At 41.5% G+C, this 15493-nt stretch overlaps 1 protein-coding gene across 1 annotated transcript in view; it reads left to right on the top strand.

Moving 5' to 3' along the window:
- The window catches only part of LOC137432974 (uncharacterized), a 180915-nt gene that overhangs the window by 134957 nt on the left and 30465 nt on the right, over positions 1 to 15493 (top strand). Inside the window, exons 37-39 of the mRNA XM_078783785.1 lie at positions 1299 to 1347; positions 14388 to 14493; positions 14600 to 14720. Coding sequence (XP_078639911.1) covers positions 1299 to 1347; positions 14388 to 14493; positions 14600 to 14720 — 276 coding nt within the window. The remainder of the gene's footprint in view (positions 1 to 1298; positions 1348 to 14387; positions 14494 to 14599; positions 14721 to 15493) is intronic.

Below are 15493 nucleotides of genomic sequence, written 5' to 3'. Positions count from 1 at the left end.
TCTGACAAATCTCACACTCTTATGATGTCTCTCCGAAAAGACCGAATGGACAACCCTCCCATCTACTTTCTGAATAATCCTCTCCAAGAATTCTGTCACCCAAGCTTTTGGGTCTCACTACCTGCCATGATCTTTCCTGGGAAAACCACATTTCCAAGCTGGCCCCCAAAGCCAGTCGCCGACTGGGCATCCTCCGTCGTGCGAAGTCCTTCCTTGGCACACCTGAGCTCCTCACCACATACAAGGCTTTCATCCACAGCTCAATGGAGTACTGCTCTCCCCTCTGGGCTGGTGCTCCTGCCTCACACCTAGCTCGTCTTCACGCTGTTGAAGCCAAAGCGTTCAGAATCATTGGAATCTCCCGCGATGACGCTATCTCCGAGGGCCTTTCACTTAATCACCGCAGGCAGGTTGGTGGTCTTTTCTTCTTCTATTTTATATAGATCTTCTTCTTCTTCTATTCTTCTATTTTATATCTTTTCTCCTCTCCGGCCTTGCTCCCCCAGCTCTCTCTGGGCTCTGTCCCCCAAATATTCCTGCAGGTCGCACAAGATCTGCCTGCAACCCTCTTATGGTTAAACTGCCAAAATCAAGACTCTCTGCTCACCTTCACTCCTTCATTCCTCTTTTCTCCCACCTCTGGAACAAACTGCCTCACTCTCTTCAATCCCACTCCTCCCTCCAGGTCTTTAAAACGGCTGTTCACCACCATCTCTTATCTTCCCCAATCCAAAACCTTAATCTTTTCTACCCCCGCTAATTTCACCCCAAATCCACTTTTTTGAGGTGACCTTTGACATCTTTCCTGGAAGTCCTTGGTGTCCTTGCGTTTTATACCTATCCTGCCTCCCCCCAGGCCCTCTCCCTCCAAAAACATCTCCCGATGTCCCTGCTCTCAAATGTTGTGTTTGTGTGCTTCCTCCCCTTCTCTCCCCATCTTGTCGACTGCTCCCCTTTTTATATACCTTGTTTGCTTGTTTGTTTGATTTGTTTGTTTGATAAATGTTAGCTCTTTTACGAGCCTCGACTCTGTATACAAAAAAAAAAAAAAAAAAAAAAAAATCTGTGTTATTCATCGTGAAAGTGGGTATGGTAGTGTATATGTCATGGTCATGTGGCATAAGATCTTGTCAACTTCGGAGTACATACTCTTTTAGTCTTTATTTGTAAAAGGGTGCAATGGGAGGGGTTGGGGAGAAGGGAGGAGTTGCAACCCCCTAAACCCCGAGCTTATCTGGCTCCACCTCTGGCTTTAGATACTGAGATATAAAAGCAATGGCAAACTGTTTTGTGGACAGGTTGGAGGATATCAAAAGAAGGATCTAGAACCTATGGAGACAATTGAAGGTAAGAGGACATTGAAACAATGGCAGAGGATTAACTTAAAATCTTGTATTTATAATAAAATATTATTAGAGAAAATCTTATCGAATTCTGGCAATGCTCCCCCTTCCTCGATCCCCCCTTTCCACCAGCCACTTTGTCACACTGTTATAAGGTGCAAGCACATTGTACTTTCCATCAACCTTCAGCGAGTCATAATGGAAGTGATGTCAAGTCATCGTTTTTCCGAACTATAAGAAAGTTATAACTACAAGAAATTGTAACACAAGTTGTAAGAAATTGTCCTTTCCATATCAAAATATGCAGTACAGTTCAAGAGTGTCAATTATTTTGACAAATATCACGATGAGAGGAAGCTGTGATAATATGTAATGGAAGAATGTATTTATGTAACTAGCAACGGTACCCGCCCTACGGGTGGGGCTTCAATTTGGAGGCCCAAATGAAAAGGCAAAATATCAGAAATTGAAGGCTTTTTTATTTATTTTAAACGATTTATATAAACATCCGTTCAATCATATCACACGCAAGTCATCAAAATCTAAACAGTATTTGTAGAATTTCAATAAAAGCCACATCACTGTTCATATCGGTAAATATTATTCCATCGTGTTTGGAAAAACTGGGAAATTGGAAAAATTGGAAAAACAATATAGCCTATTTTACTCCAGGGGGTCCCAGGATTATCCACCCAAAATTTCGTTGCGATCGGTTCAGCCGTTTTTGCGGTACCTGGGAATAGACAGACAGACATTTGGTGAATTATAGTAAGATGATTCCCCAACTGAAGTCCCCAAATGTAATGATTTGTTTCTGCTAATTACATCTCGGATTCCAAGAAGGAAAGTTCTAGCTGCTTAAATTGTCCTGTGACCCATGAAGGGCCAAACAAGATGTAAACTATTTTAACACTGTTGTGTAGCACTTTTATTCCAATTGGATAGCAAGGCCATGCATTGAAATGAGCAATCTAGAACACGTGCATTGCAGGGTCTACTGGAGCATCACTATTCTGTTGCAGACCGACTTCCCTTACCTCAGGAAATCCAGTATAAGTTCCGGTTCAAGTTTGAATCGGACTTAACCTAACAATTTAATCCACGAGCTACAAGCAGTCCTACATCAGCATTAGTAACATCACCCTTGTTAAGAAAACAGTTACTAACTAGAACGGCACTCAGTAGAGAGCATACCTCCGCCTGGTTGGCCATATCACTCAATGGTGAAGAATCGCTTAAAATTTCTACTAGCTGGATCCGGATCCGGATCTTCACCAAAATTGAATCGATTCTTCCTTGTCACACACACAACCGGTAGATAACTTTCACCAAGTTTCGTCCAAATCCATCTATAACTTTTTGAGATATCCTGCTATGTATAATTTTTGGCCCTATCTCCCAATGGTGAAGAATCACTTAAAAATTAAATAATTATTATATCCGAATCCATATTCAGATCTTCAACAAAATCAAACCGATTCTTCCTTGTCACACACACACAACCTCTCCATCAAGTTTCGTCCAAATCCGTCCACAACTTTTTGAGATATCCTGCTATGTATCGTTTTTGGCCCGATCTCCCAATGGTGAAGAATCACTTTTTAAAATTCTAGTAGCCGGATCCAAATCCGGATCTTCACCAAAATCGAATCATTTCGTCCTTGTCACATAAGCTACATCACAACCAAATTTCCTCTGAATCTGTCCACAACTTTTTGAGATATATTGTTCACAAACAAACAAACGGATAAACGGACAGTCATGAAAACATAGCCTCCACCCACCTTTGGTGGCGGAGGTAACGAGAACGGCACTTGGTAGAGTGCATGCATACATCGGCAGGCTGAACAGTTTATGTTTTGTATCTAACTGCCAGATCCGGATCTTGAACTTCACTAAAATCTAACCAATTCTTCCTTGTCACACACAACCTCCACCAAGTTTTGTCCGAATCCGTCCACAACTTTTTGAGATATCGTTCTGTATATCGTTTTTGGCCATATCTCCCAATGGTGAAGAATCACTTTAAAAATTCCAGTATCTGGATCCGGATCCGCATCTTCATCAAAATCTCCTCATCTCGTCCGTGTCGAATACCCAACCTCTCCACCAAATTGCGTCCATATCCGTCCATAACTTTTTGAGATATCCTGCTCACAGACTAACAAGCAGACAGACAGGGGTGAAAATACGCACACTCGCCTCCAAGCTGTCTAGCCTAGGTTCCATCCATCTTAGATGGCTCGGTAATGACGCAAGCATTTTGAAAAAAATCACTAAGCTGAGCTATAAGTTCAAGAAAATATACTTTTATGAAAGTACACGGTCAATTAAGTTGTTATTTTGTTGCGGAAAAACAATTAACATCAGTGTTTTAATTATATCATAGCGTTCAATTAATTTTGTGTGCATGAGGATGGTTCAGATTTTACCTGGAATTATGTTTACTAGTGAGGTACCCGTGCTACGTACGGGTGGGAGGCCAGAAGCAAACAGGCAATGCAGATACGGCGAATGCTAAAGCATGAAACCAATAAATTCCACATTCCTGAAGCACCTTCAGTCGCACATCAGACATGGACAGCAAGTTCGTGAAGGACTTACATGAAAAATGTACCCGTTCGCAAACAAACAGGTATGTTTGTTCCATACCCAGTCAATGGCGAATCTGCATATGGCGATCCGCGAATTCACATTTAGAAAGTAGAAACCGTCATGACATTTCGTCATTCACTTGAACTCGATATCTCTTTTTTCATTCCAAACAGCATCACTTCAATCACAAATGAAATAACATTAATATAAAAAAATGAACTTTTACCAACATTCGTGACATAAACAAATATTTAAATCCTGATGTGAAGTTTCGTACAGTTGGGTGACTACAATTACGAATTCAAAATCGTAATTGTATTCACTCAATTCCAATCATAAATTGATACTTTAACAAAACGATTAACACGATTAACGTTTAACGATTTAACATTACGATTGGATGATGGTTGTATTTGGATATTATCAAACCCGCGCATTGCCGTCATCTGTCCACTTCCGCATTCGCTGCAGGTTCATAATTCTCATCAAAATCTAAACGGTATTTGTCGAATTTCAATAAAAGCAACATCATTGTTCATATCGGTAAATATTATTCCATCGTGTTTGGAAAAGCTGGAAAATTGGAAAACTTGGAAAAATTGGAAAAACAATATAGCCTATTTTATTCCCAGGGGTCCCAGGATTACCCACCCAAAATATCGTTGCGATCGGTTGAGCTGTTTTTGCGGTACCTTCGAACGGACAGACGGACATTTGGTGAATTATAGTAAGATAAATCAATTTGTTAAGAACCTGACGTTCTTGATGCTTTTGTTGCTATAATTTTTGCTAATTAATACCAGTAATTAATAATTAATTGATTAATAAATAATAATAATTAATAATAATTATAATTAATAATAATAATTAATAATATAATAATAATCTATATAATAATAGCGTAAGGACTCGACTTTGTTATCCCTTTTATGCCGCACCCAGTGACCCGATGCCCACGGCACTAATGGATTTACGATCTACGAACCGCGCTCTTTGTTTATCACGTACAGCCATACTCGAAAAATCTGAATTAGCCGACTTTGGGGCCCAAAAGCATCCGATTAACTGCCGATACGACGCCATCTTACGACGCCATCGTATTGGCGTCTGCTGGGCGAAGGCGAAGCGAGCCGTCCGCTGATTGGACAGTCGAGTGGTGTGAACATGGGTGGTGTGAACCAAATGGTCTTTTTATTCCCTTGAACATTTTAAATTAGGATATATAAGGAAACGTCTTTATCGTCATTTTAATAAAGTTAAATGGAGTGACGTTGCGATACTCGGGGTGCGTTGCATAAATCCTCGTAACTCAGAGAGGTGTAGCAGGTGGCGAGACGTAAGGAAGCTTAAAGATAACGAGCTGAAAACAGACGAACGATATGTCAATCTCTACACCGAACGGAAATAAAAGTATGAGAGCGGGAAGGCATGGCCTGAGCACTTCGAGCAGAGAGGACTGATTGGACTTAACTTAAAGAGAAAAAATTGGAGCTTAACAGAAGAAGAAGATCCCATGAGCGCTCCCCTATGCCATCCATAATGGTACACTCTATCCTTACACCACATCCTCCCTTCCGTGAATGTTCCACGGGTTTCGGCTAGTTAATAATAATAAACAATAATAATTAAATAGATATTAATAATAATTAATAAATAATTAGTAATTAATTGATTTCGCTAATTATAATTATAATTTTATGTTGCTATATAATTTTTTTGCTTGAATTATGAGCAGCGATTTCATAAATATTCGCCGCCCCATCCTCATTGTTCGCCGGCTCGTTGTAGCCTTGATTTTCATCACGCTCAATAAAGCGGAAAGCACAATTATTGATTACTAGCCGAAACCCGTGGAACATCCACGCAAGGGAGGATGTGGTGTATGGATAGAGTGTACCTTATGGATGGCATAGGGGATTTGCTCGTCCGAGTAAGAGTTAGGAAGAAAGATGAGAATGAAGAGTGCGTATATGAACAACGATCGCCGACACCGGCACAAATGCATGCTCTGGATTGTCCACTCAGTGGACGGCTTGCTTTCGCCTTCGCCTGTCCAATCAGCGGACGGCTTGCTTCGCCTTCGCCCAACAGACGCCAATACGATGGCGTCGTAAGATGGCGTCGTATCGGCAGTTAATCGGATGCTTTTGGGCCCCAACGTCGGCTAATTCAGATTTTTCGAGTATGGCTGTACGTGATAAACAAAGAGCGCGGTTCGTAGATTGTAAATCCATTAGTGCCGTGGGCATCGGGTCACTGGGTGCGGCGTAAAAGGGATAACAAAGTCGAGTCCTTACGCTATTATTATATAGATGGGTGTTGGTCGCCAGCACTATAAAAGTAAATTCCTTCAAAATTAAATTACATTCTTTAATCTGCTTTTTATAAACAAGAGTCCAGGTCTATTTTGAGTGACCCGACACAATGATTCACATTTGGAAAATGCACATCTAACTAATTATGCTTTTTTTCTCTCTCAAAAACATCAAGGCTCATGGAAGAGCGAGGTGACGAATGGCAAAAAAAAGCAACTAAATGATGCGCCAGTGCGCCAGTTAGACACAATAAACAAGGGAATGAATAAACCGAGGGAGAGTAGTGGAGGAATAGAGTAACCAGCAAGTAAAAGGATTGGGCTTGGTAGGGTTAATGGAGTGGGAAATATTGTGGGTACAGATGGAGGGAGATGACGTGAGATGGTGTGCTTGAAACCCTGGAGTGCAGTAATCCTGGATTTTGGGAATTAAACCAGGAGGCGGTTACTAGAATTACATGTGCATCCTGGAGAAGTTAGAGATGGTTGGAGGGATGAGAGAGCAGAAGGAGGTAACCTCGGTAGAGAGAGGCCCCAGATCTGCCTGCAATGCGAGACAACTGGCCTTGTGCGTCAAGTTCGTTGTGGAGGATAACGTTGTATTGTTATTATTTTGCCACTACTATGTATTAAGTAGTCGTCAGGAGCTCATAGTTGTTATTGTTGGGCTGATAGGATGGCCTATAGGTACGCACACTCCCCTCCAAGCTGTCTAGCCTGGACTTGAATCCTGACGTAGCTATAAACTGCCATTCTGGTATTTCATGGGTATGGTGATTAATCGATGTATGTGCCATCCTTGCGATGGACGTTGAAGGATCCACTGGTATCCTTTGTGAAGAGTAGGCGAGCTATCACCGGGACCATGAACAAATTCACAAATTCCTGCTTTAACCAACAGGGGGGCACTGCATCAGGGGCACAGCCATGCCCTCAGCCAATTATGCTACCCTGCACCTATGAAAGCTAGTCTGTTGGGAGCCGTTGGTGAGGTATGTGGATGTACAAAAGGACCACCGAGGCACTCGGAAACATGGTGGTGGGATGTTGAGGTTGGAAAGAGGATTGACGAGAAGAGGAAGAAGTTCAAAGAGTGGCAGAAGGCGAAGGGTACGGGAGCAGAAACAGCAGAGCATGAAAGTTATAAGGCAGCCAGGAAGGCTGCAAAGAAAGAGGTAGCAAAGGCGCAGGAGGCATGTAGGAAAATGTTCGGAGAACGCTTGGATTCGGAAGAGGGTCAGAAAGCAGTATTCAGGATTGCAAAGCAGATAGCGAAAGAGAGGTGTGATGTGATGGGGGTGAGTTGCTTGAAGGATGAAGTGGGACAAATCGTTGTCGACCCAGATGGAATTAAAGGAAGATGGAAAAGATATATGGAAATGCTGTTGAATACAGAGAATGAATGGGATGGCAACATAGAGAGTAACCCAGTTTTAGGACCGGCAGAGAAGATAACTGAGAAGGAAGTTGAGGAAGCGATAAAAGCAATGAAGAGTGGAAAAGCGGGAGGGCCGACGGGAGTTGTGGGAGATATGTTGAAGGCAGCAGGAAGTTGGGGTGTGAAGAGAATGACAGAGATCTGTAATCTGGTGGTGAAAGAAGGCCGCATTCCAGTGGATTGGGAACTGAGTACCCTCGTCCCTCTATACAAGGGGAAAGGTGACCCTCTGGAGTGTGGCTCGTACCGAGCGATAAAGTTATTGGAGCATGGAATGAAGGTATTGGAAAGGGTGTTGGAGAGGAGGGTAAGGAAGAAAGTGAAGATCGACGAAATGCAGTTTGGATTTATGCCAGGAAGAGGAACGACAGATGCGCTTTTCATTGTGAGGCAGTTGCAGGAGAAGTACATGGATAAGAGGAAGAAGTTGTTTTTTGGGTTTGTTGATCTGGAGAAAGCATTCGATAGGGTTCCACGCAAAGTATTGACATGGGCATTGAGGAAGTTAGGAGTGGAGGAATGGTTGATCAGAGTAGTGATGGCAATGTACAAAAGAGCACGCACAGCTGTAAGGACGAAGGACGGGAACAGTGGTGAGTTTGAGGTGAAGGTGGGAGTGCATCAGGGGTCGGTACTAAGTCCACTACTATTTGTAGCTGTGATGGAGGTGCTGGCTCAGACCGTAAAGGAGGGTTTACCGTGGGAGTTGTTGTATGCAGATGATCTGGTGTTGATTGCGGAAAGTATGGATGGACTGAAGGAAAAGATGAACAAGTGGAAGGAATGTATGGAGACAAAAGGTCTGAAGGTGAATATCGGAAAGACAAAGGTGATGGCAAGTGGTAAAGCATGTGGTGAGGTGGAAAGAACTGGGAAGTGGCCGTGTGCTGTGTGCAGGAAGGGTGTCGGAGTGAACTCCATTCAATGTACAATGTGTGCTGAGTGGGTTCATCAAAAATGTAGTGGTCTGAGAGGGTCATTAACCAGTGTGGCAGCTACATTCAAATGTAAGGTGTGCACAGAGGGAGCTGCAGATGGAGGAAATGTTGAGTTGGATCTTGGAGACGGCGTGAAGCTGGAAGGTGTGAAAACATTTTGCTACCTCGGAGACATGCTGAATGGAGAAGGTGGATCAGACTCGGCAACGGTTGCTCGAGTGAGATGTGCATGGAAGAAGTTTCGGGAACTGAGTGGCGTGCTGATGAGGAGGAGAGTGTCGCTGAAGCTGAAGGGAAAGGTGCATGCTGCATGTGTGAGAAGTGTTATGATTTATGGGAGCGAGACATGGGTAATGAACGTAGAGCAGCAACGAAGGCTGGAAAGGGTGGAAATGCGAATGGTTCGATGGATGTGCGGAGTATCGTTGAGAGAGAGGAAGACAAATGATGAATTGCGAAAGATGATGGGAATATTGCCTGTGATTGATGCTGTGAAGAGGAACAGGTTGAGATGGTTTGGTCATGTATTGAGGAAGGATGAAAGTGACTGGTTGAGAAGAGTGATGGAAGTTAATGTAGAAGGAAGTAGAGGACGGGGAAGACCGAGAAAGACTTGGCTAAAGATGGTGGAAGAAGAAATGCGGGCAAGGGGGTTAACAAGGAGAGATGCAGAAAATAGGGCAAAATGGAGAAGATTGTCATGGGGACTGCAAGGCTAACCCCCGCTCTAGCAGGGAACATGGCCTTAAAATGCATGTTGTTGTTGTTGTTGTTGTTGCACCTATATTTTAATATATTTTTTCTTATCTTCCTATACTTTTGTTTCTATTCTCAGAGAATAAATATAATTGTTTAATAATCACATTTGAAAACTTCTAATGCAGAGCCAAGTGTTCCTGATGTCAAATTGTGCACCACATTCTTTATTAAACAAATAAACCAAAACATGAGAAAGCTTCTGGTTTTGCTTGTGCTTCACTTTGAAGATTTCGAATATCATTTCACGATAACGGATTCCTGACAAATCAAAAATGTGCTTTGTCCTTGCATTTTTACCTTCTACAGAAAATGTAATCTTCCACACCTACACGTCCTCTTTCCTCTCCCTCTCTGTCTCCATCTTCCATTCTATACGACTTTCTATACAATCTCCTTCTTCCCTTACCCATACCCCACATATGTTTATGTGACTGTTGACAACAATAAGAGATATTTATCGATGTTCTTGAATGAAACGATAGTGCGTGAACCTTTTATAACTGTGCGTTAATGGACATGTCTGCTTTTCTGAGAACTACCCTTCAATATTCGAAAGACTATTTCACAAGTAACTCACATTATCTCCGATGCCCTTTTCCCTAAATTCCAATACTCCTCCTTTTGATCACTCCGAAATGAAAGACTTTCCGATCTGTAAGCATATCATCGATGTTTGCACCTATATTAGAATGGCCTAATGCAAAAAGACTGGAATCCACTGCTTTATTGTGTTGAATGTTATACATTACATTATTTGAGATATTATTTGTTGTTAAAGATTGTCAGACATTGTTGTATGAATAATGTTAAAATTGTTCTAATCTACTGTTTGTCTTTGTTTTTCCCCTTTTATTTAACCTCTGTGCTCATCAAACCATTTGTTTGCTTCTTTTTAAATTTATTTTTGGTAATCTTGGATTAAAAAAAAAAAAACCATTGGCTTCAAATATAAAATCTTGACTTTATGCCTCAAGCATCCATGCATGAGCTTGCTCTAGGAACACCAGCATCTACAGAAATGCCCCTAAAACATATAGATGTGACCAAAGAACCACCAGAATTATTTGAGAAGCAGGAGGTAGTTGTGGGAGGAACGTCACCGGGGGAGCACGATGGGGAACCAGTCGCACAGGATGTTACGTTGGTAATTTTGGAGATGGAGCCTTCCATGACTGGTGATGCCTTTTTGTCACCGGAAATGGTTTCTATAACAAAGGTTCAACTTGCCTTGCAGAAATCTCCACACATCTTCTCAGACGCAAAACCAACAACGATGACGCTGCATGAAATGCTTCAGGAATTTAAAACGGGACAACAGTCGACGCCATCACCAATTTCGGATAACGAGTCAAGTGAATGGGAAGAGTTCACAACGTCAGAAATTCAAGAAACGAAGCAATTTCAATTAGAGAAGTCTGTTGAAGATCTCACAGAAGTAGGACTTCTGGATGGTGGTGTCTGGGCGCAGAAGCTGAAAGTGTCCTCTGCTTCTCAAGTGTCGTTAGTGGAGAGTGACGTATTTCTCACTCCACCAAGTTCACCAACAGGATTATCAGCTGCTAAAGCAAAAAGGAAGGAGGGAAAGGAAAAATTCACACCCATGGAAGTTGCAAAGGATGAAATAAAACTCCGTCATGATGCAGAATCTTCAAGCAGAAGAGGCTCCACACAGGATATGAAGATAACAAAAGTAGAAGAATTAATAGAAGAGACCCTTGAGGAACAACTGGAAGAAGCTCAGGTTTCCGAGTTTCACATTACACCCACACTTGACAAAAATGCATTAGTGATGGCCACTGCTAGAAATGAATTTGAAGATGAGTCTGCAAGACTTCATGATATAAAGGAGGAATTACACAAAATCAGAGATGCTCTCCATTCTCCAGAAAATATAAAAGAAGAGACAGAAGCTGAAGATGCAGAAGTGGATGAAGAACAGATGTCCCAAATGAAAGTTTCCAAAGAAATCAAATTGCAGCTCATCAAAGACACTCTAGAGGAAATAAAGCAAATGCAGATAGAGCCTAAAATGGTAAAGAAGAAACCAATTAGAGTTCCTATTACCATTTCAACCAAGGAGGTGCAAGAGCTTGATGGTGGCAAGCCACATGTAACAGATGCAGGCCAAACCACAGATACAACAATGGGTGATATTGAAGGATCACCGGCAGAAAAAGCAGAACAGCCAAAACTTTTAAAGCCAATGGAACAAGAAGATGAATCAGATGCAGAGGTTAAAAACAAATCTGTTACTTACATGTTGACATATGTGACAGAGCTGCGCCTAGGTCCGGATGGACGTCGTGTAGCCTCGAGTGTCCAGGCCGTACCTGAATTGCACGCAACTGAGGCAACGAAGATGGTGGCCGATGTTACTTTGTCACCTCCTGAATCCAATTTGAAGAGCAAAGACCCTATAATAATGCCAGATGAGGATCATATTGACGATGTTATGGATAAATCACATGAGCGTGCTGACATACAAATGCCTACGGTACAGGATTTGTGTTTAGCATCCACAGTGCCATTATCGTTTAAAACTGAAGTGGAGGTATTTGAAAAGCCTGTACCTGTAGAAAGTGTGGAAAGTACTGAGCATGCTTTGCAGGCTGCTTTATCTTCACCAGAAGTTTTGATTGAACCTGATACGATTTTAACTGCCTCTGAAAGTTTTGAAATCTCTTCAAAATTTCAGCCTGAAAGTGAATCGGAAAGTCCACAATACTTTCCTCGGGAAGCGACGACGGATGTGACAAAAGCAGGATTACCGCAAACAATTCCTACTAGTGAAGAAAAAGCGCCTTTGGAGAAAAGAAAGGTCACACTGGAGGCGTATTCAAACTTAGATAAAGAAAAAGTCACCAAAGAAGTTAAAGCCTTTCCAAGTGAAGAACAATCATTGGTTGAGGAAGTTATTTGTTCCTCTATCATTGAAAGTGTTAAAGTGGTCACAGATATTGAGAAGATCTGGATTGGTTATGAAGATAAAAGTGACCTATCACTTGTTGAGGAGAAGTTCTCAGAGTCTCCTACAGAACCGATATCCACAATTCCAGAAGACTCTTTTGTATATATTGAAGAAACTGAGAAAAAAACAAAGGGAATCACATCCGAATCCCCAATAGATGTCCTTCCAACTTATTCTGAAATTGTTACCCAAGCACCAATGTCCACGGTATTCACTAAAGGACTATCAGAATCTGGAACGGATGAGGGCTACCCAGAATCTCTTGCAGCAGAGATGCCAGAATCACCGACAGACAAACAAAGTCTACACACGACTCCCATTACGGATGATGCTCAGGGTACTTTTATAAAAGCCGACAGTTTGCCAGAATCACTTTCTGATAAGTCAGTGGCATTCTCCAGCATGGTTGAGGTTTTCCTCCAGTCCATTCCTGAATCACCAGAAACAGACATGGTTGGAGACTCTCCGACAGAATGTGTTGTGCTTCCCACTGTTGAAGATGGTGTGCAAGAAATTTCAGCACAAGAAGAGGCAGCTGTAACGAAAGAAAACGAGGTGTGTACTGCCTTAACTCGAGGAGGAGAGGTTTCGTTAAGGAGTCTATCTTCTGAACTTTCAGGTGCATCTGTGGAAGGAGATTATTTCTTTGGTATAAAAGGGAAGATTCCTACTGTTGCAGATCTTTCAGCACAAGTGATTCAGTTCCGTGGTGAATTAAGTGACGAAGGTTCACCAAAACACCTTTCACGAAGCTTGTTATCCAAGAGTTTCTCTTACGGCGATGCTTCTGATACGGATTTTTATCGACTGAGGGACTCACCTCCATCTGGTTTGTTAGCTGCACCAGTCATTTTGGTAGAGCCTCCTTCTCCTTTGCCAAGTCCTCCAACTCCAACTTCACCATGTAGGATGCCATCCGCTGATCAGGAATCTGATCAAGAAGATGCTAAACCTCACCCAGTTGGCAAAGATGCTGACCGTGAAGAAGAACCAGCTATGTATCGTAAAACAATGTCTTCAGGACAAGACGAGGCACTGCAAGAAATTTTTCTCTTGCAAAAACGAAAAGCTCCCTTTGAGGAAGTGCAAATGATTGAGGAAATGCCTCAAATTGCAGAAGATGCAGAAGGAGAAGAATCCCCGAGTTATACAGCTGGTAGTTACATTGGTGAAACGTTTGCAACTGAACGATCAGATAAAGATTTTAAATCGCAAACTGATGAGTTAGATTATGATGGTGGTGCTTTGGTTACAAAAACAGTGACACATATTACAGAAACACAAGCAGAACCTGAAAAATTTGCAGGTTCAAGGAAAGGCTTACTGAGAGAGAAACGGGAGCATTTCGAAGGTGAGAGGATAAAAAATTTGAATAACAGAAAATTGTAATTAAAATTCAAACAAAATGTTTTACTGAAAATCTTTCGTAGATAAACAACTGGACATTCATTCAATCAATTGTGATCAAATTATCCATTTTTATTTATACCAGAAAGTTTACAGGAATAATATAGAGCAAGGTGGGGCAAGATGGCTACTGTTGGGAAACGTGGAGCGAACCCCTTCCTCCCATCCCTCAAACACTCCCTACCAATCCCCGAATATACATGCTCCTCGGTCCTTTTGTTCAGTGTCTTGATCATCATCATTTGAAATTGCACGTTATACGGTCAGCCACAGAGCTTCCTGGTGCAGACGTTCGATACACTGAACATATCACCATGACCGATGAGGTTATGGGGGAACGGGTGGTCGTGGAGATCATGCCCACCTTTCCTGACAGGGTCATCACGTCCCATCTCACTCTAAATTTTGACCTGAAATCTTCTTTGTCATATTTTAATTGAAATAATTGTCTAGTTTTTCAACACATTCACATTTTGTTATTACTCACATTCAGAACTATCATTTTGTTATCTGTGATAATAAATGGTGGGAATATTGCATGATTTGAGGGATTACAAAGACCATCACTTTATTTTAGCGAGATTTCCTACTTCTCATAATTTCAAGTTTTGATATCTGTCAACAGGAATAATGCAGTCACTGGATCAAAAGCTGACTTCCGGTTTGAGAGCCTTTGAGGAGTCTTGGCCAGAGACAACAGACCACACGAAACCGGAAGATGGAACACAAACGTGAGTGGAGCATTTTCTGGGGAACACACTCCCTGACATTTTTTTTTACAAGATTACAGCAGAGCAGAAATAGGTTGTGATTTATACGTACGTTTCCCTTTTTCAGTGATGATGCAGATCAGGTATCACCTGTTACCTCTGTCCAGGAGGCATTCGTTATACACAAGCTTTCTCTTCCTGTTCCAGCACCACAGGATATGACAAATATCTCTGCAGCAGACATTGAGGTAAGCAGTTCGATTGACAATATCTTCGTTTACACTTTCATGTTGTTCAAAATGTGGCGACACATTGAACTCTTACAATGAGCGATAAGAAAGTCTGTATCCCAACAACAAAAGTCACCCATTGTCATGATCGAAACCTTTTTCTTAACGTGGTCTATTTATTTATTATAATTGATACCTTTTGGATTAATCATCACATTTGTTTCATTTTCTACCTCTACATCAGACCATATCTCTGTCTACAGGAATAATATGGTATCTGTCAGACTACATCTTCATAGGCAGTTTGTTTGAGAATCAAAGTCAAAAGAAACAAAAAGAAGACAATAGGGACACAATTGGGCATATAATACAATATACTGTATACTTTGTTGTATATTTAAAATAACCTCAATTTTGTTTCTTCTGAATACATGTTTCAAATATTTATCACTGCTTTTCAAGATGAAAACCCAGTGTTGACATTATCAGACATGTTAACGACTCGTGAATTTTGTAAAATACAGTAAACCCTTAAATATCGTGGGTTTGAGTATCATGGTTTTGACCAATCGCAGGCAACCACTTCATGTACCGATTTAGATATGTTGGGGCTTAATCTCGACCAATCGCAGTTTTGCCGGTTATCATGACGTGTTGTGACGGTTATCTCGCATCATGAGCGTAAAACGATAGACAAAAGTGGTTATTTTTGTATTTGCTGCTTTACGGAGCTCTAGAACGATTTGTAAAAGAAACACATAGACAGATTACAAAAAGAAATGATTTAAGAG

The sequence above is a fragment of the Myxine glutinosa genome, chromosome 8 (assembly GCF_964187855.1).
Source record: "Myxine glutinosa chromosome 8, kmMyxGlut1.1, whole genome shotgun sequence".
NCBI lineage: Eukaryota > Metazoa > Chordata > Myxini > Myxiniformes > Myxinidae > Myxine > Myxine glutinosa.
Note: the sequence above shows the minus strand (reverse complement) of the source record. Positions and strands in the feature narration are given on the sequence as shown.